Below are 22,078 nucleotides of genomic sequence, written 5' to 3'. Positions count from 1 at the left end.
ATCGTAAGAAGTGAGATAATTACCGTGCTTCTGCCCTCTCTTTGTATGCCAGTTTGAAACTGCCTCTCGTTTGTTCCTTCTGATAACCAGATATCCTAGGTTATCATTATCGACTGGCCACAGAAGGATGGGGGTCCCTCTCCTGTGACAAGATTACCTCATTACCAATGTTGCTGGGTGCAGGCTTCAAGTGGGCAAATGTTCTCTTAATATTTCACCTTAGTAATTTTCCACACCACACACAAGAAGAAATGCTTTTACACTACCCTAAGTTGCATTCATTTTTGTTTTATAAATTTCCTGTTTTATCTACACTACAGATTTCCCTTTATTTATTCATTCAGAGGAATCTGTTTTCATGCTCATTACATTGAGGCAGGTGAATCCCTGTGAGCTCCTGGTCTACAAGAACTAGGTCCAGTACAGCTAGGACTGTTAGGCAGGGAAACACTGTCTCCATAAACAAACAAGCAAACAAACAAAAAGCATATCTAAGCAGACCAGTCAAGTTGTAGCCACACCCTTTAATGGGTCAGGCAGGAGTTTAAGACCTTAGCAAGGGGTGGTGACCTTGAATTTTACTAGTCTGTGCCTCACCTCTACCAGGTGCCCTCAGGGGACAGGTGTGGAGCCTAGGGATCAGGGAATAGGTGATCTAAAAACTTAAAACAGCAGTTAAACACAATTCAAGTAGGAAGAAATACCTTTGGTAGTTACCCCATTCAAGAATTAGGAAAAAAACAAATCTAGTTTTGTGCCTTTAATCCCAGCACTTGGGAGACAGAGACAGACAGATCTCTGTGAGTTTGAGGTCAGCCTGGTTTATAAGAGCTGGTTCGGTCGGTGGTGGCAGTGCAGTCCTTTAATCCTAGTACTTGGGAGGCAGAGACAGGCAGATCTTCATGATTTCGAGACAGCCTTGTCTACAAGAGCTAATTCCAGGACAGGCTCCAAAACTACAAAGAAACCATGTCTCTAAAATAGAAAATTTCTTTGATGAAAAAAGAATTTCTTTGATGAAATCCAACCTGCTTCCATGGTCAAAGCTGTATAGCCAGTAGAACTAGAGGAAACATGTGCCCATCTATCAAAGTGAAAAAAAAAGCTAGACTCCCACATGATCATAAAAGATGAAAATCTTATGGTTGATACCATCCAACCTCAAGTGAGAAAAACTAAACACAACACAGCGGGAACTCTTGCTATTCTCCAGTACACCATATAAGGGTAAATTTTGTCCCTGCAGATTTTGGAAAAACTAAAACCCTCTTATCTTCTTTTCTTTTCTGTCATCCATTCATCCCCCTCAGAGGACATCTGGACATTTGAAATGATTTGGTTTTCTTTTGTATAAGTAGAAGGTTCCTCAGACATAACTCTGGGAACACTAAAATGGTTTCCACTCAGTTCAGTTTTCTACTGAAAACTCCTGTCTGGCGTGTTTCTGTCTTTGGTGAGTTCCTGTCCCACCCTCCTCACAGCAGTCAAGAAACAGCTGGCAGCCATCCATAACTCTAATTTCAGCAGAAACCACCTCCTCATCTTCTGTCTTCGGAAGGTACCAGGCACTCTCACAAAGTTCACAGAGGCTGGCAGGCAGGCAGACATACAGCCAGTGTATGTGTGCGATACCATGCATGTGTGTACATGCCCTATTATCCTTTATGAAAGGGCAATGGCACTATTAAATTGGGGTAGGTCTCAGGAGCACACAAACCCAAATCTCTGCTGAGAAGTGAGCTCAGGAAACCAGACTCTAAGCTGTAGCCTTGGAACCAGTTCTGGAACTCCCAAGTGCTGATATTAAAGGAATGTGCCACCACTGCACCACCCAGCTGGATCTCTCCTTTTCTCTTCAGGTGGACATCAGCTTGACTGACTGACATGGCACTACCCAAGATGCGAGCAAACATTTAAATACCACTGTGGGAATCTCAACTCCTCTGTGCCCACTGCTTAGGCCCTCCCTCCATCACTCTGCTTTATAACAAGGGGCTAGGCCTCCATTGAGAATCTCCAGGAGGTGTCCCATTTTCTACCTCACAGTGCCTCATGGCTCTCTGAACCTTGGTAAGACCAAAGAAGGTTTCCTGTGCAGCCTGTGAAGGACAAGACTGTGAATTTTAATCCCATAAAACCTCGTCTGTAAAGTCATGTATAGCTCCCCCCACCAGCAAGCACTGCCTTTTCATGTTTCTTTGTTCATATATTGACGTGGGGGCATCTCTTTACGTAGCCCTGAAAACATGACTTTCAGCGTTCACAGAGTTAACTCTGCCTCCTGAGTGATGGGATGATGATATTAAAGGTGTTTTGCTTCTTTTTATTGTATGCTTTGTTTAATTTTCAATTTTATTCAAGTGTTTCTCTGTGTGTTGAAGAGTCCAGGAATAAGAAAATAAAAATGTAGATTCCAAAAATAAGAATGTAGGAATAAAGAAATATAAAGTTTTAAGTCTACGAGACTGCGAACAGACTATCATCAGCTTTCTCAGCAGATCAAGGATCATTCATTCTCAGTGAGCTATTTTCTCAGTTGCTTGGAAAATGTAGGTCATTTTACAATTGGCTGTTTTATTTACAAGGCCAGACCTTGAGAGTAGTGTCCTGGCCATTCCTGATAATCGACAGATGTAATCTGAGATAAATCTTAGGAGACAGAGATATGTGACCTTTGGGTTAGACACTGTCTCCATTATGGAAAACTCGTACCATCAGAGGAGTGGCATAAGTCTTCAGGTTACACGTAGAGGTACCAGGAGATTGTGGACAAATACAATGGTTTAATTAATGAGCTCTGATAATGGAGGTTGTAAAGTATGGCAGTCAGTATTTGAGTTTTACCTTAAGATAGTGTGAAAAGCTTTCTGCTATCTCCTAAATTCTCAGCCTAAGAATCAGTTAATCCTAATTTATTAACCTTCTAGTATTACTAGCAGTCCCTTTCTGACTAATTATTAAAGACATCTGTTTTCTCGCAATTAGTGACCTTCGTTGTAATCTCCTCTAAAACATATTTCATGATGGCTGCATAGTTTCCCATTGACATTAACACTCACTCCCCTCTTTAGGGTCTCCGCTGACCAACACAAGGGTCGGGGCAAGTTGTAAAAATTCTTTTGTTCAGAGCTCATACTTGGTGTCCCTACTCTAAAAAGTGGGTTCAAAAACAGGCCTCTTGTCACAGCCTAACAAACACCATCTCTGGCTGTGGTCTCAGCTAGCTGATAAGCTTCTGTGCCCAGCGGTGTTTTATTTTTATTTTTTTTATTTTTAAGTTTAGTTCTAGTTTTCCTAGGATCTGGTTTCTGGAATAAAGTTTGCTTCTGGTTTATTAGACTTGGTGGTGTTCTCATTTTTGTGTGACCCCCCCCCCGGGACCAACGTGTGTGTGTGTGTGTGCGTGTGTGAGAGAGAGGGGGGGGGGGACATAGAGAGAGAGACAGAAACAGAGACAGAAAGTAGAAAGGGTGTTGAGTATAAAGTTATTCTCCAGACACTTTCTAGGTCACATGTCAAGATTTTTATTATGAAAACAAAAGTCAATAAACAACTGTGAACTTTTTCTTTCTTTGTTTGTTGGTTTGTTCGTCTGTTCGTTCATTCATCTGCTGACATATTTACTTACTTTATTTATTTACAACGGAAGAGTTCAGTTAGGGTTAAGAATCATCAGTACATAACAATCCATCAAAAGGGAAGCTACAAAGTTATCCTGGGAAGAGAGTAAGACGTCAGGACCTTCCCTTTTGAGAGGGAGCATTTTGAGGGGAACAGATCTGGATGGCAAGACTAAGGAAAAAAACCCTTAGTTTCAAGTGCTGCCTGCTTCCTACAAGTCCTTTTCACAAAGTCAGGCATTTAGATAAGCAAGGGTCTCCATTTATTCCCTTTTGAGGAACTACAGGCTCTGATATTAACATATGACTGGGGCCTATTGACAAGGTCAATGCTAGCTACATTCCTCCTCCAGGGACCTAAAGTCACACCCAGGTTCACATCTGCTGGCAGCTATTGGAATTCATTGTCAGATCCTGAAGCCCCTTTAGCCCACAGATCATTTCTTTTAGAAATCCCTTCCCCACCAGCCACATATGTCAGATACATAAATATTCACCAGCAGAAGCTTGAAAGCAGCTTCTAAAACCTTTTTTGATTTTTTTTCTCGAGACAGTTTTTCTTTGTGTAACATTCCTAGCTGTCTGGCCATGAACACACAGACCTGCCTGCGTTCTTTGTGGAGATTTGGGGTTATATCCCTGTGCCTCCACCAATCAGTTCATTTCATTTTTTTAATGCCAGGTTATTTAGTTTACTTTTAGTTAATATTCTGAAATTGTATGCTTCCTTTTAAAACCGAACCCATTGATATACATTAGCAAGAGACTTGCTGTTGATTTTGGCATAAATTTCCAGCCAATCTCGGACAGGTCTGTCTTTAGATAGAAGCCAGTTTTGGACCACAGTGCTAAATCCCTTCTGCTCATCCGGCCCCATCACTCAAACCGCAACAGCCAATCAGAACCTCCAGCAGACCTGCCAGTCAGATGGGAGGGTCCTAATGGTAGCCAGATTTCCGATCCATTTCCGCAGCTTGCATTCTCTTGTGGGGGCAGATAGCCTGTCAGCTTGGCAGCTGCACCATGGTGAGTGAGGGGTTGCTCTACACAGATGGGAGGAGTGGCCGGGCATGACTAGCAAGGGGCTGCTGTCCCCAAAATATGTGGAGCGGCGCTGAGACTCGCGGCTTGGTGGGAGCCAGCGGACAGACACAGAGTTTAGCGTTTTCTGCTTGAGTAGTCATAAACTTACAGCTCTCCGTTGGCAACCTCTGAATCCCTTGACTGCCTGGGCTGCATATGCACAGAGCAGAGCTTGGGGAGCTGCAGATGGTGGTGTCTGTCGTGCATATATCGTTGCGTGTGGAGAGATATCAGCACATTCGCCAAACGCGGAGACTCCTGGTCTCTCCTGGGTCTTCAGAAGTTCTGCACTTTTAAAATTTAGGTTTGGGATCTGTCAGTAGTTAATTTCCTGTGGCTTGTATATGGTTTCTCCTTTGTAGAGTATGTCTTAGGAGACATTAAGTCACACAAAGTAGAATTAAAGCGAGGAAGGGCTGCATCCCAAATATCCAAAGATGAGTAGGATGCACACCATGCCTGTGAGGAATTAGTATGATGAGATGCAAATGTTTGTTCAGCAGGATTAATCAGCCATTAAGGTATATTTCTATAACAAATGAGACAACCATGATTTACAAGCAGCCAGAAAACCCACTTCCCCATCAAAGGCCTCTGACCTGCTGCTCAGGGCCTCTTAAGGTGTCACAACCTTGTGTGCCAGGAGAGTATAATAATTCTCGAAAAGCTGGTTCTTTCAGCTCTTAGGAAAGGAGATGTGACTCAGTGTCCCCTGTGCTGATTGAGGTGGACTTGAATCCTGTGTGCAGCCCCACAAGGCTTTGCCCTTGCTATTCTCCTGGCTGACTACCATAGATTCTTGGATTACAAGTATGCTGCACCACCAAGCTCTAAAAGTACCAGTTTGAGTCATACAGTGGGCTTGTCCATTGCAGTAACAATAAAAGGATTTGCATGTGGAACATGGCTTCTCCCTTCAGACCAGAAAAGTAGGAACCGTGTACTGTGTACATTGGAGGGGGTAAACACACTGGCGAATAGCTAGATATTAGACTGAAGTTTAAGGCCATGGACTGCAGGGGTGTCCATTACAAAGAAGGACCGAATGGGGTACAGTGATTGATGTGCTGTGTAATATCCCATCATACATTAATTCCTTCCTTGTGAATGAAGACAGACACTGGTGGGTGTACAGTTTAGGGAGGAGAGCTTGAACTCCTAAGTATTTAGTTTCCAATTAGTGAAATCTCCCATGCAGATATGTTCAATCCTGGTTGCCACAGTGAAGTCAGCTCAGACATTTGAGACATAGGCCATTGACTGTAACTCCATGTGTCAGCTTACAGCACTCAGCAGCTAACATTTTACATAGGACAAATTATTAATGGCATTCTCCCTACCAGTGAATTGCCTACTCTGTTTCAAAGTCAGTATAACTGAGTGTTCTCTTATTTTTTATAATTTTAAGAAGTCAATTATTGGTTATCATTTTTTAGATTTTATTTTCTCCAATGGCATAAGTGCTATAATCTCTTTGTTTTTATTTTCCAATGTTTCCCAGTTTTTGCATTTCATTCCATTTTTAAGTGCTGTTTATTTGTCTATTTATTTATATCAGTTTAGAGAAATAATTCTCAACCTTGTGGACCTATCATACCACTAGTTTAAGACCATAAAAAAGCAGAGATATTTATATTATAATTTATAACAGTAGCAAAAACATAGTTATGAAGTAGTATAAATAATTTTATAGGTGGGGGGTGTCACTACATCATGAGTAACTGTATTATAGGGTCACAGCACTAGAAAGATTGAGAACAACTGGTTTAGATTAATGTCTCCTGTAGCTCAGGCTTGCATCATATTATGTAACTGAGAATTGTTGTGAACACCTAATCCTGCCTCTGCTACCTAGTGCTGGAAAGACAGTCCTGCAAATCCTACCAGGCTAGACCTTGACTGGTCTGTGTCATGGAGAAAGATCAGTGAGTGAGCATCTTCCAATTTCTGTAGATTTTATTGTGAATTTAAGAGTGAAGTGTGACCTGTGTAAGAAATGAGTTCACTGACCGACTGTTAAGCCAGTGTAGTCACAAAAGACAAAGGATGGACAAGAAGGAGGGTAAAATCTTTCCTGCTGTGACTGTAGTTGACATTATCTGTGAGTAGTGAGGTGATCAATTTTAGATGTTCCATAAATGTCCCATCTGGCCATTTCATGGGTTCACAGACCACACACAGGACCTGGTGTCTTGGAGGAGGAACAGGAAGTGCTCTGGGAGTATGGGAGATTTTATTAAACTATAAATTTCCCAGATTAGGTTTTTGTCTGACTATAGCGTGTAAGGACAAACCTGGAGGATGTTTGCTTTCTGAGACATTTGATCTCTTCTCACCCAGTAGGGTAACTGCTAATGTCTTGAAGCCCAGCTGGGTGGTCCTAGAGGGAATCTGGTTGGCAATTAGGAGCACCAGAGATAGTTTACAGGTTCTTTCCAGGATTCTCTTATTCTGCTGTACAGAGCTGTAAGGAGGACCACAAGCCATGCTTTGGTGAATGTAGAAGCAACTGTCCTCAGACCAGGAAGAACAGGTTGGCTGAGCTTTCAGAGCTGCATGGAGAGGAATGAACCATGAGCCAAGCAGATTCTATTGTTCTATGTTGTCACCTGGGTAGTGGCCCTTGGCCTCTGATCTTTGTTGAGTATGGGGGAGGTTCTGCCATCCTGGAATGGGAGACTATGAGCTTGTAATATTGTTGCCTCAGACTATGCAATGGAGAATTGCTTTAAAAACCTAATCCTCCCTCTGCTGCCCAGTGCTTGGTAGATAGTCCTTCAATTTCTTCAGGACTGGGCCTTGACTGGTCAGTGGGAAGGAAAAATAAACCAGCTAAGGAGTAACCTCCAGTATCTCTGACTTTCAGTGTATGATTATAGATGAAGAGGGTGAGTACATAGGTCAAGCTTGAAGCTGGTAGATTCACAGTGCAGGGAGGGAGAGACAGGAGAATGGCTGAGAACTTTCCTACTTCAACTGTAGTTGAGATTATCAATGTGAAAGTGGGTAACAAATTTTAGGTGCTCCATAAATGTCCTGATGGTCATTTCTGGCTGTCCACAGACCGGGCAATCAAGAATCTTGATAAAGAACCAAACTTATCATGAAACCAAGTTGCTGTAGTTACAGTAGTTCAACCAAAATAGATCTGAGTAAGATGTGGCCCTGCACAGGCACAGACTGAGTGTGGTCTGTGAGCAGAATGTTACATTTTGCTTGCTGGCAAAGACCTTGAAACGCCATAGAGTTGTGGCAGTGAACACAGCTCTGGCTGGTACCTCAGGCATGAGGCTGGAAAGGTAAATAATGGGCTGGATCTAGCTGTCAAAGCCATGGGTTTAGTCCTACCGATATTGCTTGGTAAATTAAAGACTCATGTGGTCAGAAAAAGAGAGATATATAGTAAAAGAAAGATTCAAATTTGAAGAAAACATCTAAATGGTTTACAGTGTGTATATGGAGGCTGAAAGTTAAAGTTCTTAAAGTTAAAAGAAAAGAAAGAGAAGAGTTCGATGTGGTGGTACACATCTTTAATCCCAGTGCCTGGGAGGCAGAGGCATATTGACCTCTGTGACTTCAAGGGGTAGAGGTAGATAGACTTCTGTGACTTCAAGGTGTGGTAGTGCACACCTTTAATCCCAATGCCTGGGAGGCAGGGACAGACAGATCTCTGTGAGTTCAAGGTGTGGTAGCACACACCTTTAATCCCAGCACTGGGGAGGCAGAGACAGAAGGATCTCTGTGAGTTCAAGGACAGCCTGGTCTACAGAGTTATTCCAGGACAAAGATATATACAGAGAACCTGTCTCAAAAAAGCCAAAAGTTAAAAGTAAAAATAAAAGAAATAGAGGTTGAAATAAAGCTGCATAAAGATGGAAAATAAACAGAGAATCTTGATACTGTATGCTATTATTCTCTCTTTGAATTGTTTGAATGCTGAGGAAGGAGCAGCAGCTGCTAAAAGACTTTTGTTTATAAATGCTGCTGAACTAACCCCAAGATAGGCATTTTGAAAATACCTTGGCTTCAAAACTGAAGTCAAAAGGTATGTTACTTTGGAGAAGAGATTTTGCTTTTGTTTCCACAGAAAATGAGAGGCTATGGATTCATTCTGAGTTAAGAAAAATCCGCTTTGATCAAGGGAGGCCACCTGAGAAATCTCCGACAGGAACAGATGGCCCAAATGTCTGAGTTCTTCATCTAGAACAGGTTCAAGACTGCTGACTGAGATAATCAAGACTCACAGGATACTCCAGTCAGAACTTGAGTATAACTCTAAATATTTTTTAGGTCCCCATAAGATTATCAGTACCCCCAACCAGCAGGAAGTAGCCTGAAATACTACGCCCACATTCCCAACAAATGGGCTATGGGTATTTTCCTTTGTTTAAAAACAAAGGAGGGAAATGGTGTGGGAGAATTGTCTGTATTCTGTCAATCATATTTTAATAAAACACTGATTGGCCAGGCAGGCAGTATAGACGGGAAAGCCAGAGAGGAAGTAGAGGTGGAGCAAAGAGACTGGGAGTATTCTGGAAAGCAGGAAGCTCCCTCCGCAGGGCTGCCCAGACCACCAGAGAGGAAAGGTGTAAGCTGCCTTGCTGGAAAAGGTACTGAGCCATGTGCTAATGTAGATAAGGATAATGGGGTAATATAAGTTATAAGAGCTAATAAGTAGCCTGACCTAATGGGCCAGTCAGTTTATAACCTTATGGAGTCCTGTGTATGATATTTCTTTGGTTTTTGCCCGTTGTCGGGTACCAAGCCGGACAGATACCCAAACAAGCCGGCTCTTCACGCTACAGTATCCACATTCTCTTTCCTGTCCCCAGGCCTTACCTTGACCCTTTATTATCTTCTAATTCATGGCACATTTTGCTTTAACAAAAATTGTGAATGTGACCTGTGTTTTTCTGCAGGATTTCCCAGGTATGAGGTGATGGGTTGGGCGCACTGCATATTGAGAGTCTAATGAAATGTACATACAAAGGACCCTGTGCTTTGGATGAGGAACAGGGTATGCTCTAGGAAATTGGATGAATGTCTACTAATATACAAACTTTCTGGACTAGGGCCCTGTCTACTGGACTAGAAGGGCCAAGCAGAAAGTTCTGTGATATCTGAGTAATTTGATCTCTGATCACACCCAGTATTGGAGCTGATAATATTCTGAGTCCCAACTGGGTGGCATTAGCCACTGAGGGACTCTTGGAAGGCTTAGCAAACAGGAATAATAGTGGGAGGTAGCTTACAGGTGGTACTTTCTAGGATTCTTTTTTGCTTCTGTTGTAATGAGTTGTAAGGAAGACCACAAGCTATGCCAGAGTGAGTGTAGGCTGTTCAGAGAAGGTCTGTTGAACTGTCATTTCTGCTGGGATTTGGATGGACCATGAGCCAGGCTGTGGTTCTATTGCTCTATGTAATGACCTGGGCAGTGCTCCTTGTCCTCTGAGCCTCCCTGTGTATGGATTTCCAGGGGGAGAGGGGACTCTGCAGCCCTGGTATGGTAGGATATTATGCTTGAAATCTCACTGTCCAGTGTAGAAACAGAGACATGCTTTTAGTATGCAGTGGGAAGACAGATTTGAGAACTAATAATCTGGTTTCTAGAAGTTCTGAATATTGCAGCCTACTTTCAAGTTTGTCTTATAAATGTTTCAAATAGTTTAAAAGCTGGTAGACCTTCAGTGATGTTGATTTAGCAATGCAAGATTAAAATGTTTAACTTTCTGCTACCACCAGCGGCAATAGTGTGATTCAGTGATGTTTAGTTCCAGGGGACAAAGGGAGTTTCAGAGCTGCAGTGGTTTCTTAGGTGTGTATGGTGTTGGGCAGGTAGATAGAGCAGAATCAATATCTTGTGCTATAATCCGTTTGACAGGAAGCAGAAATTATTCTATATTGTTTTGTGATTGGGCATCAGTATGGCTGGATTTACCTGAAAACAGAAGGAGGTATAAGGACTTGCAGGACCATAGCAGTAGATCATCTCTTTTTGCAAAAAAGGCTCAAGAACATGGCGCCTCTCAGGAAGAAATACCAGTAGGTGGATCATCAGTTACAACAGTTTAAGGGTCACTTTGAGTTAACTTTTTGAAAATTGTAAAGTCCTCATTTAATTTCTATACACATAGAATTATAGGTATCTGGATAACATTGGTCAAGATTACATGTTTCTTGACTAAGTTTCCTTTGGTCTTTTGATTAATAGCTGACTATATTTTTCTATGATTGTTCTTGGCTTTTTCTCTCCATTCTCTTTATTCTTTCCCAAATATCATACACATTCTTGATTGATCAGCTTTGTGGTAATTTTTCCCCCGAGACAGGGTTTCTCTGTGGCTTTGGAGCCTGTTCTGGAACTCTCTCTGTAGACCAGGCTGGACTCACAGAGATCCTGCTGTCTCTGCCTCCTGAGTGTTGGGATTAAAGTTGTGTGCCACCACTTCCCAGAAAGAAGTCATATTATGTCAGTTTGTGTATTATTTTTCATAATCCCATTGAGTACTCTTTGTGCTTCCAATATGAATGTAGCTTTGTAATCGGCTTTCCTGTTATAAATTGTTGGGAATTATCATTTTACTGCAGTTATTTATTGGCCAAATTTAAAATACACATCATCTTAATTTTGATGCATCCTGTTTCCAAGGATCATTTATATACTTCTTTATTTAGTTAGGTTTTGTTGATCTTGTTAATCTGTGAGAGACTTTTGGTTTATTGGATAAAAGGTATTATGTATGTTGGCAGGTGGCTCAGCACATATTAGTTTTGGAGGTGACCTAAGTTGCGATACCTACCATCAAACTGTGAGGCTTATAACTCTACCATTTTAGATTGAGGGCATTTTAATTCCTTTTTTCTCTGTTACTTGTACACATGTGGAAGGAATTTTCTCTCTTACACAAATATATGCAAAAATAGCATTAATCTTGTTTTCGATGTGCTTGTCACTTATAAAGCAATAGAGTACAAGAAGCTGCTTTAGATGTGCACTGATTGTTTAAAAACCTATTATCTCGCATTTTGTTTTAAAATGTTTTCATTTCCTCACTCTGATTGCAGACTTACAGGCAATCATCAATCAGGGGGAGCAAAATGATGTCTAAGTGATCCTAACAGACATATTTTCTTTACTATAAGATAATGAAATTTTTTTAAGTAGTCAAAACTATTTTCTCTGAAGTTAAGACACAAGAAGGTTTCAAGTGAATCTCTCCAATTTTGGTAGAACAGCCTTCCACACCCAAGCCATTTTCTATTATTGGTAAAGGATAAAGAACTGGAGTGTATAGGATTAGTGCTGGTTAGTAATTTCTTAGAGTTTTAGTTTGGTTAGAATCTTGTTTTCATTTAAAGGAGCGTAATAAGTCTTTGTCAGTGCTACCCATCTATATTGTTGATTTTATTCATTATTATCTAAGTATATTGTTTATTTTCTGGAAAATAGTGTTCTTACTAATTTTGTATTCAGAAGATTTCTCATGTTATGAGTTCCTTGAGTTTTTGTTGGTTTGGGATGTTTCTGTGGAGAGAGTTTTAGTTTTCTCTTCTTTGTCTTAGATGTTTGCCTCTTTCCATTTCCTGGCATATCTATCTTTGTTTGTGTTTTTGCTGCTTAAGTGATTGATATGATTAATACATTGCCTTTGGATCTTTAAAACCTTCTTGTATATTATTGTCTTTTTCTAGATAGCCTCAGCTATCAGCATGACATAGCTTAGACTGATCTGAGAAAATACCAATTGAGAGTATGCCTAGATCAGAATACCTGATTAAGGTATCCGAGAAGATTTGTTGATTTTGATTGATATAGGAAGGCTCTTCCACTGATTGGCAATATCTCTGAACAAGCAGCCCTGGGATAGATAGGAGTGCTAGCTGAGCACAAGGCAGTGACAAAGCAAGAGGGAAAGCCAGAAAACAATGATTCCACATGTTTTGCCATTAGTTATTAACTTGAGTATCTATCCTACATTGTCATAAGGAGGAATTGTGAAATAGGGTTAACAACCAAATAAACATGTTCATTACCTGAGTTGCTTTTGATTGCATAATTTAATAACAGCAACAGAGAAGAAAGTTGTAACAAAAATGGGACTCAAAGAGGATTTTGTTGCTGCAAAGGACCTGGGAATGTTGACTCTTATAAGAATGCTTAATATATTAGAAAACTGGACAAAGAGCTTAATCATCTGCTCTTGTAGGACCTAGAAGATGGGAATGTTGCAGGTAATGGCAGACAGTGGAGGTCAAGGACATAGGATTTTACTGGGCAGTAGGCTCTTCAGGGAATCATGGAGCTGGCACAGCCTAACTATCTTGAGAGACCAGGTTAAGGTCCATGCTTCCTGGGTAAGTATATACCTCCCAGTTCCTGACAGACTGTTGTATTCCCTCAGACAGTGAAGCATTCAGGCTGATTTGTGCTTCTTTGTATGATCCCTAAATAGTCAAGGAATCATGAATGCTTAACAGGACAATTGAACTTAGATATTAATCTTGTGTGTGCTGTATAGCTTGTAAACTTCATTATATCCTTTTATAGACATAGGGTGCTTGGTCATTTCCCCACTGCCCAGACTTATAATAATTATACAGAATTTTTATTAATTATAAGACTGCATACCCAATAGCTTAGACTTCTTATTAAGTAACTTTTACATCTTAAATTAACTCACTTTTATTAATCTGTGTGTCACCCCATGGCTGTGACCTACTGGTAAGGTTTCATCCAGCATCTGTCTCCTTCAGTGGCTACATGGCATCTCCCTGATTCTGCCTTCTTTTCTCCTCTATCTCCATTTGGCACTCCCACCTTGTTCTATTCTGTGCTGCCATAGGCCCAAAGCAGTTTCCTTATTAACCAATGGGAATAAAACATATTCATAGCATACAGAGGGTAACTCTTCCATATTAGTTTAATCAATTTCTATTAATCTGTGTATTGCCATGTGACTGTGGCTTACCAGGTAAATTTCTCAGCCCCTGTCTCTGGAGGGGCTACATGACTTCTCTCTGACTCTGCTTTCTTCCTTCCAGCATTCAGTTTTGTTTTCCCCAGCTACCTAAATTCTGTTCTATAGCTCTGTTATAGGCGCAAAGCAGTTTCTTTATTAACTAATGATAATCACAGCATACAGAAAGGAATTCCACAATTTGAGTTTCTATAGCCTCAACCCATTTCCTGTTCTTTGTGCCTGTTGTGTTGTGGTTGAAACTAATCAGTCAGCTTTCTTCTTTTGCTGTCATAACTTTCCACTATCATAAATTCTATCTCTAAATCACACAAGATTCAGTAGAATTAACTACTATTTAGTGCTAAGGTGGTTTGGTAGCCTACTGTTTTCATTTTATTTTGTTATATTTGAAGACAAGGTTTGCCTGTGTAGCCCTAGCTGTCCTGAAAGTAGCTCTATATATCAGGCTGGCTTCAAACTCAGAGAACTTCTGACTCTGACACCCAAGTGCCGGGGTTAAAGGTTGGCTTTTTTGCTTTTATATTGTTGTTTGGTGGTTTTTTTTTCTATCAAGCATATGCTGTTGTACTGAGCTTCACCAATATCTTGAATTTTAAAATTTGACAGAGGATATCATTATGTTTCCCAGGATGGCATGTAGTCATGACATTAATACTGCCTGTGCCTTCTGTGTTACTGGATTGTAGGTGCATAACCGTCTTCCTGCCTGTTTTGTTTGTTTGAATTTTTATTTTAAAAAGAGTATTATACCTGAATGCATGGACATGCAGCATGTGAGTACCTGGTCCTTAAATTGATCAAGGATGGTATTAGAAACTTTGAACATGGAATAATGGATAGTTATGATTCCCCCATGTAAGTCCTTGAGCCCACCTGTATGCAAGACTAGGAGGTCTCTTTGCTGTTGAGCCATCTTTCCTGCTCTGGGTTGAATATTTGTAATCAGCATAATAATTTCTATTGTCTTCATTTGTTCATTTGTAATTTTTAAACACACAGTGCCTTTTAGTAAAATCTCATTTTTGTTGCAGTTTAAATTGGGCAACTTCAGGTTTCTGGTAGATGAATAAAGAGTTGAAGTGAATGTGTAACTCTTTGTAGAAACTTCAGCAAAAACCTGAGTTATTTCTAGCTTTTATGTTTGTTTCATTGAATTTTTTCCATGTGAAACAAGTATTTCACATGTATTTCTGGCTGCGCTAAATGTGATTGCATGGACTAGGCTGGTATTCAACTCAGAGGCAGATAGATATACATGCCTCTGCCTTCTGAGTGCAAAGATTAGAGGCATGATTCAATGCATCCAACTTTTTCATTTTATTTTCTTTTTGTTGTTAGGAATTAAGCATTCATACAATTTTTCTTATCTGTACTCTATACTGGTGACATGTTTATGTATCTTTCATTGTTGGTTGGTCAGCATTTCTCTTGCAAGGTGATATCCCATTCAAAGGGTTCAGAAATGACAGAGGTGAACCTCCTATTCAGTTTGCTTCTGAAGTGATTTGGTGATTAAATTATGATGTCTTTGTCATGGAAGAAGTATGAGGAGCCCCAGAATTATATGACTATACTGTCAAAGAAGTATACATTTACAGTGTTGTCAAAATCATACTTTCTGTTGTACACCTGTATGGGATATTTTAGAATTCAGTGACCTATGATGATGTGCATGTCAACTTCACTTGGGAAGAATGGACTTTGCTGAATCCTTCTCAGAAGAATCTCTACAAAGATGTGATGGTAGAGACCTACAGGAACCTCACTACTATAGGTAAGACTATATGATCTTTCATGTTTCATATAAGGGAACAACTATTCATTGGTTAGTGATGCTCTTTTGTAATATGACTGAGAAAGAAGAATGGGGTAAATAAATCAGGCATGGTTGTAAGGTTTGCTTCAAATGGTAACTAAATTTTTTACAATTTTTAATATAAAACATACAATTTCTCGCATTATATTTTAGGATACAGTTGGGAAGACCATAATATTGAAGAACATTGTCAAAATTCTAAAAGACATGAAAGGTAATTTTCATGTATAAGTTGATACAAATGTACCTCTGAAGAATTTGTAATTAATCCTATATGTTTTAAACAAAAGCAAGAGTGGAAATAATAAAGTAAATTGATGTTTATTAAATTCTCACAAAATCATATACCTGAATTTCAGATAGGTGATCTACACTTGCAAGTCATTCTTTTAAGAAAGAAAACAATGTCTTAACTTACATTACCATTTGAATCATAATACAATGAGAGCTATACTGTAAAGTTGTCAATCCATTTATCTCATATTATTCATATTATAAAAGATATACATGTTGAATAGGTGATAAGTAGATCTCTAAAACTATCTATTACACTAATAGTCCATAGAAAAGGTAGTTTAACCCATATACTTGTGGCTGTGTTACGTTTTGTGAGGGGTCATTTAGGGTTATGAATCAAGGGGCAGCTGTTTTGAAGCGACCTTAATCCATAAACCACAAGTCTATGAGGACAGAAAGTCAAATTGGATGAACTCAATGTGGAAACCTTTTGTTTGTTATTCTTCCTTTACTAAGTACATCATATATTACTCTGGATACAAACCACATGAGCATAGGGATGTGAAAAGATATGACAAACCTCTCTCTCAGAACAAATTGAAAATATGTAGCAGTCCCCATGTTGAGTATACTGGTTGAATTTGATATACATGTATATATAAGTAATTGGTTTTCTTGTCTGATTGTTAATATATCAACAAACTCACATTTCAGAAAAGCCCCATGAGTACTAGGACTGTGTAAATACATCTGTTTGTCCTAGTTCACTTAGCAAATGTATCATCAATCACAGTATAGGAAACGTTATGAATACAATAACAGTGGTAAAGCTTTGAATTTTTCAGTTCTCTTCAAATACATGAAAATTCTCATACAAAAAAAGATTTTGTAAATGTGAACCATATATTAAAGGCTGTTCTCAGGTTTCTTCAATGGTGAAAGGCAAACCTTAATGAAGGGGAAAAAAGAGATTGTAAACATGGTGATAGAACCTTAACATATCATTCCTAGTTAAAATAGTACTAAATTGTAAAATTAATTCATACAGATAAAAATATTCAATAATGTATTAAATGTAGTAATGCTTTCACATGTACTGTTGTAATTGTAGGCATGAAAAAAGTCAAACTAGAAAGAAACATTCTGCATATACTCAAAGTGTTAAAACCTTTGCACATGAGAGTCATCTTCACAGTCATGAGAAAACATATACTACATTAAAACCCTATGAAGAAAATGAGTTTGGTAATGCCTTTTCACATCATAGTCATCTTCAAATGCATAAACAAACATGCACTGGAGAGAAATCCTATGAATGTAATCAGTGTGGTAAAAACTTTGCACATTACCGTGATCTTAAAAGGCATGAAAGAATCCATACTGGAGAGAAACCCTATGAATGTAATCAGTGTGGTAAAGCCTTTGCATGGAACAGTCATCTTCAAAGTCATGAAAGAACCCATACTGGAGAGAAACCCTATGAATGTAGTCATTGTGGTAAAGACTTTTCATGTAACAGTCATCTTCAAAATCATGAAAGAACCCATACTGGAGAGAAACCCTATGAATGTAATCAGTGTGGTAAAGCCTTTGCACGTCACAGTCATCTACAACTGCATGAAAGAACACATACTGGAGAAAAACCCTATGAATGTAATCAGTGTGGTAAAGCCTTTGCACGTCACAGTCTTCTACAAAGTCATGAAAGAACCCATACTGGAGAGAAACCCTATGAATGTGATCATTGTGGTAAAGCCTTTGCACAGCACAGTAATCTACGAAGTCATGAAAGAAGCCATACTGGAGAGAAACCCTATGAATGTAATCAGTGTGGTAAAGCCTTTGCATGTCACAGTACTCTCCGATATCATAAAAGAATCCATACTGGAGAGAAACCCTATGAATGTAATCAGTGTGGTAAATCCTTTGCATTTCAGTTCACTCTCCAAACACATACAAGGACCCATACTGGAGAAAAACCCTATGAATGTAATCAGTGTGGTAAAGCCTTTGCACGTCACAGTCATCTACAACTGCATGAAAGAACACATACTGGAGAGAAACCCTATGAATGTAATCAGTGTGGTAAAGCCTTTGCATGTCACAGTAGTCTTCGAAATCATAAAAGATTCCATACTGGAGAGAAACCCTATGAATGTAATCAGTGTGGTAAAGTCTTTGCATGGCACAGTACTCTCCGATATCATAAAAGAATCCATACTGGAGAGAAACCCTATGAATGTAATCACTGTGGTAAAGCCTTTGCATGGCACAGTACTCTCCGACATCATAAAAGAACCCATACTGGAGAGAAACCCTAAGAATGTAATCACTGTGGTAAAGCCTTTGCACGTCAGTGTACTCTCCAAACACATAAAAGAACTCATACTGGAGAGAAACCCTATGAATGTAATCACTGTGGTAAAGCCTTTGCACGTCACAGTCATCTACAAATTCATGAAAGAATCCATACTGGAGAGAAACCCTATGAATGTAATCAGTGTGTTAAAGCCTTTACATGTCACAGTCATCTTCAAAGTCATAAAAGAACTCATACTGGGAGATACCCTATGAATGTAATCAGTGTGGTAAAGCCTTTGCATGTCACAATAGTCTTCGAAAACATAAAAAAATCCATACTGGAGAGAAAAACCTATGAATGTAATCAGTGTGGTAAAGCCTTTGCATGGCACAGTAATCTACAAGGTTATGAAATAAGACATACTGGAAAGAAACCCTATGAATGTAATCAGTGTGGTAAAGCCTTTGCAAGTCACAATAATCTGCAAAGTCATGAAAGAACCCATACTGGAGAGAAAGACTATGAATGTAATTAGTGTGGAAAAGCCTTTTCATGTTCCAGTACTCTCCAAAAGCATGAAAGAAGCTATATTGGAAAGAAACCTATGAATGGAATCAGTGTGATAAAGCCTTCTCTCAGTATGGTAATCTTCACCCTCATGAAGGAAGGCATACTGGAGAGAAACCTTATGAATGTAATCAGTGTGGTAAAGCCTTTGCATGGCACAGTTATCTTCACAGGCATGAATAAACACATACTGGAGAGAAACATTATGTATGTAATTAGTGTAGTAAAGTCTTTGTTTATCATAGTCATCTTCAAAGATGAACTAACACATGCTGTAGAGAAGCCCTATGAATGCAATCACTGTGGTAAGGACTTTGTAATTCACAGTACTCTTCAAATGCATAAAAAATCACACACTGGAGATAAACTCTATGACTGTAATCAGTATGGTAAAGCATTTGCATGTATGAATAATCTAAATCATGAGAAAAAATCATACTGCAGATAAACCCCATAAATGTGTTCAGTGTGATAAAGTTTTGTACATTATATAGGAGTAAAACTTTTGTGTGCAACAATCTGTTAAAATCTTTGCATATTACAATAGACATTGACTACATGAAAAAGATACTGAGGACTTGTTATTATAAAGTATTTGGTAAGCTCTTTAGCCAAAATACTTATAATCAGCTACACAATGATTTGGGATTCTCCTCTTTATGCTGTGAATGTATTTTGTTGCCATTGTTTAATAAAGAAGCTGCTTTGGGCCTATGACAGGGCAGCATAGAGGAAGGCAGGAATTCCAAGCAGAGATAGTGGAGAAAAGAAAGTGGAGTCAGACTCCATTTATCTGCTGATTAAGGAGGCAGATGTCCTTACTAGTAAATCACAAATTTTATGGTAAAATACAAAATAATCAAAATGGATTAATTTAAGATGTTAGAGTTAGTTAATAAGAACCCTAGGTAATTCTAGGCCAAGCAGTGTTTTAATTAATTAATATAATTTCTTTGTGATTATTTCTGGTCTGGACAGCTAGGAATGAATAAGAATCCTCTGCCTAAAATTCAAGATGATTTCTTCTGTAGAAATAAATTTGACAGTGTTAACAATCTTTTCAAGCTTTATGATGTCCTTTTTATACTGTTTGTACTTACACACTCATGGTAAAATGAATTTGTGAATTTATGAAGCTCTATGTGTAGGGTAAATGGGCCAATCAAAAAAACACATCTGGACCCTGAAACCAGAGCCAGTGAATTACATGATTTTGACTGTGAAGCTGGAGCCAAAGAAATATATTCTGACTCTAAAACTGAGACAAAGAAACACACTTTGTTCCTGAATCCAGAGCCAATGAGAGAAACACCTGAACCTGAAACCGGACTCATTTCATAAGTCCTCTCAAATGATTTATTCCATCAACTTAGAAGGGTTGATTTCTCAGACTTCATGCCTACCTGATTGCTTCATGGTGAAGAAAAACTCTGTAAGCCATTGGGTACCTTAACACCTGTATTATAGGAATGAATTCTTACAAGAGAAAAACATTCATGAGTGAAAATATGTTTAAAGAGTTGTTTTAATTGTGATTATGTGTTATAAGTGTGTTTTTTTGTGGGTATGTGAATGTGCATACTGGTTTCTGATAATGTTAGAGTTACACAGGCAGACTCTCTGTCCTTTCTGTGGGTGAGCATCTCATTTGCTCTTTTCACTAAAGACATGTATATACAAAGGCTAAATAAACTTTTACATTTTAGCATCCAAATTTCTTAAAGTCCTGATTAACATAGTACTTGTCTTTGGGGGTATTTCAGAGGCAGCCCTCCCTCAGCTAAATTCTATTTCATATGGCTTAGTCTCTTCTAAGCATTGGTCAATCCTTTATATCACCAATTCTACATTTCTACATTGCGACTTAGTTGTATATTTATTACACAGTACATGAGACCCCATTTTCAACTTTCACAAATTAACTCCAATTGGATCTTGCACCTAAATGTCAAATGCTAAGTTCAGAACTTTTAGAAAATACTTGAAACTAGGCCTCTCAAACTTTGGCAACCTGCCTAGGCTTTTGGAGGTTACTCGAAGGCCCTGATGTATAAAGCAACAACATAGTTCTGTCTCTAATCTCAGGAATATGCTTGGGAAAGCTGGTAAAGATGTGGGGCCAGGGCCTTTGGAAAAGGATTGTTTCAGATTCTCAGAACCCAAGACTTTTCACAAAAGGGTGAAAACTGTGGTTACCAGTTCCAACACCACTGTGGACTTTGTTTATAATGTTCTTGATTTACCCAATGTTCCTCTTGTGCAACATTGTCTGATTAGCCTCTTTCTGAATTTGTATACTTCCTTTTAAAACCGAACCCATTGATTTACATTAGCAAGAGACTTGCTGTTGAATTTGACTTATATCTCCAGCCAATCTGGGATATGTCTGTCTTTAGATTAGAAGCCCAGGAATGCTGTGCTGTATCCCTTCTGCTCACCTGGTTCTGACACTCAGACTTCACTAACCAATCAGAGACTCCACCACTCAAATGGGAGGGTTTTTCCAGGAGCAAGGATTCTGGTTTAGCGCTTCCTGAAGAAATCACAGTCTCTCTCATGCACTGCGCCTTTGACTCCCTTGTGCAGAGAGTTTTTCAGCTAGGCAGCTGCACATGGTGATTGACTGGTTGCTCTCCACAGATTGGAGGAGTGGTGCGCCAAGGTAAGTAAGGGGCCAATGTCTCCAGAAGTGGCTGGCTTTGGTGCGTGGGGCTGTTCTCCCCATGTGCAGAGGAATAGCTGGGCTTGGCGAGCATGGGGCCACTGTTTTCAAAGTAGGTGGAGCATCCTGCTGTGGCTCTTGTCTGGTGTGGTGCATCCTTTCCTGGGTGGGTGGGAGTCAGTGGACAAAAACAGAGTTAAGTGTGTTCCTTCCTTATCCTAAGTAGTTCTAAGTGATCCTTTCAACACCCTGCTGGCAGTCTCTGAATAACTTCACTGCCTGGGCTGTGTCTGCACAGATCAGAATTTTGGGAGCCACAAATGATGGTGCCTTTATTGCTTGTATTGTCACATGTGAAGAGATAACACCAAATTTGCCAAACTCGGAGAGTGCTGGTCTCTCCAGTATCTTCAGAAGTTCTGCTCTTTGACCTTCCTCTCTTTCTCCCTTCCCCCTGGGGCCACAAGATCTCCCCAGAGCTGCTCCCTGGCACACTAAGCCTGGGCTGTGGGCTCAGCAGGGCAGGGACAGTTCCTGTGCTTTGAGAGCCTGCCTGACAGGCAGGCCCTGAATCAGCTCAGCTACATTCCTGGCCAGCAAGAGACAGTGATCTTCTAGCAGACATCCATTGGAGGAGGGGTGAGTTTCCTCCTGGCCCGAGGGCTTTGGCTAGGAGAAATTCAGACTTTCCCCGCCCCCCTCGACTTTCTGGTTGCCCTGCAGTGGTGGCTCCACCCTGTGGAGCACTCCCGAATCCCATCGCAGCCTTCATCCAGGTACACCTTCCTCTCTTCCCCCCTTCCCCCTGGG

At 39.8% G+C, this 22,078-nt stretch overlaps 1 protein-coding gene across 1 annotated transcript in view; it reads left to right on the top strand.

The window, feature by feature from the left end:
* LOC148118626 (uncharacterized) overlaps window positions 1-20,231 on the top strand; it is a 30,115-nt gene extending 9,884 nt beyond the window's left edge. Inside the window, exons 2-5 of the mRNA XM_087900323.1 lie at window positions 15,654-15,714; window positions 16,849-16,877; window positions 16,962-18,288; window positions 18,457-20,231. Coding sequence (XP_087756449.1) covers window positions 15,654-15,714; window positions 16,849-16,877; window positions 16,962-18,288; window positions 18,457-18,647 — 1,608 coding nt within the window. The 3' untranslated portion in view covers window positions 18,648-20,231. The remainder of the gene's footprint in view (window positions 1-15,653; window positions 15,715-16,848; window positions 16,878-16,961; window positions 18,289-18,456) is intronic.
* The last annotated feature ends 1,847 nt before the right edge of the window (window positions 20,232-22,078 follow it).

The sequence above is a fragment of the Myodes glareolus genome, chromosome 22, assembly GCF_982192425.1.
Source record: "Myodes glareolus chromosome 22, mMyoGla1.1, whole genome shotgun sequence".
Classification (NCBI taxonomy): Eukaryota; Metazoa; Chordata; class Mammalia; order Rodentia; family Cricetidae; genus Myodes; species Myodes glareolus.
This window is presented reverse-complemented; position numbering and strand designations above follow the sequence as displayed.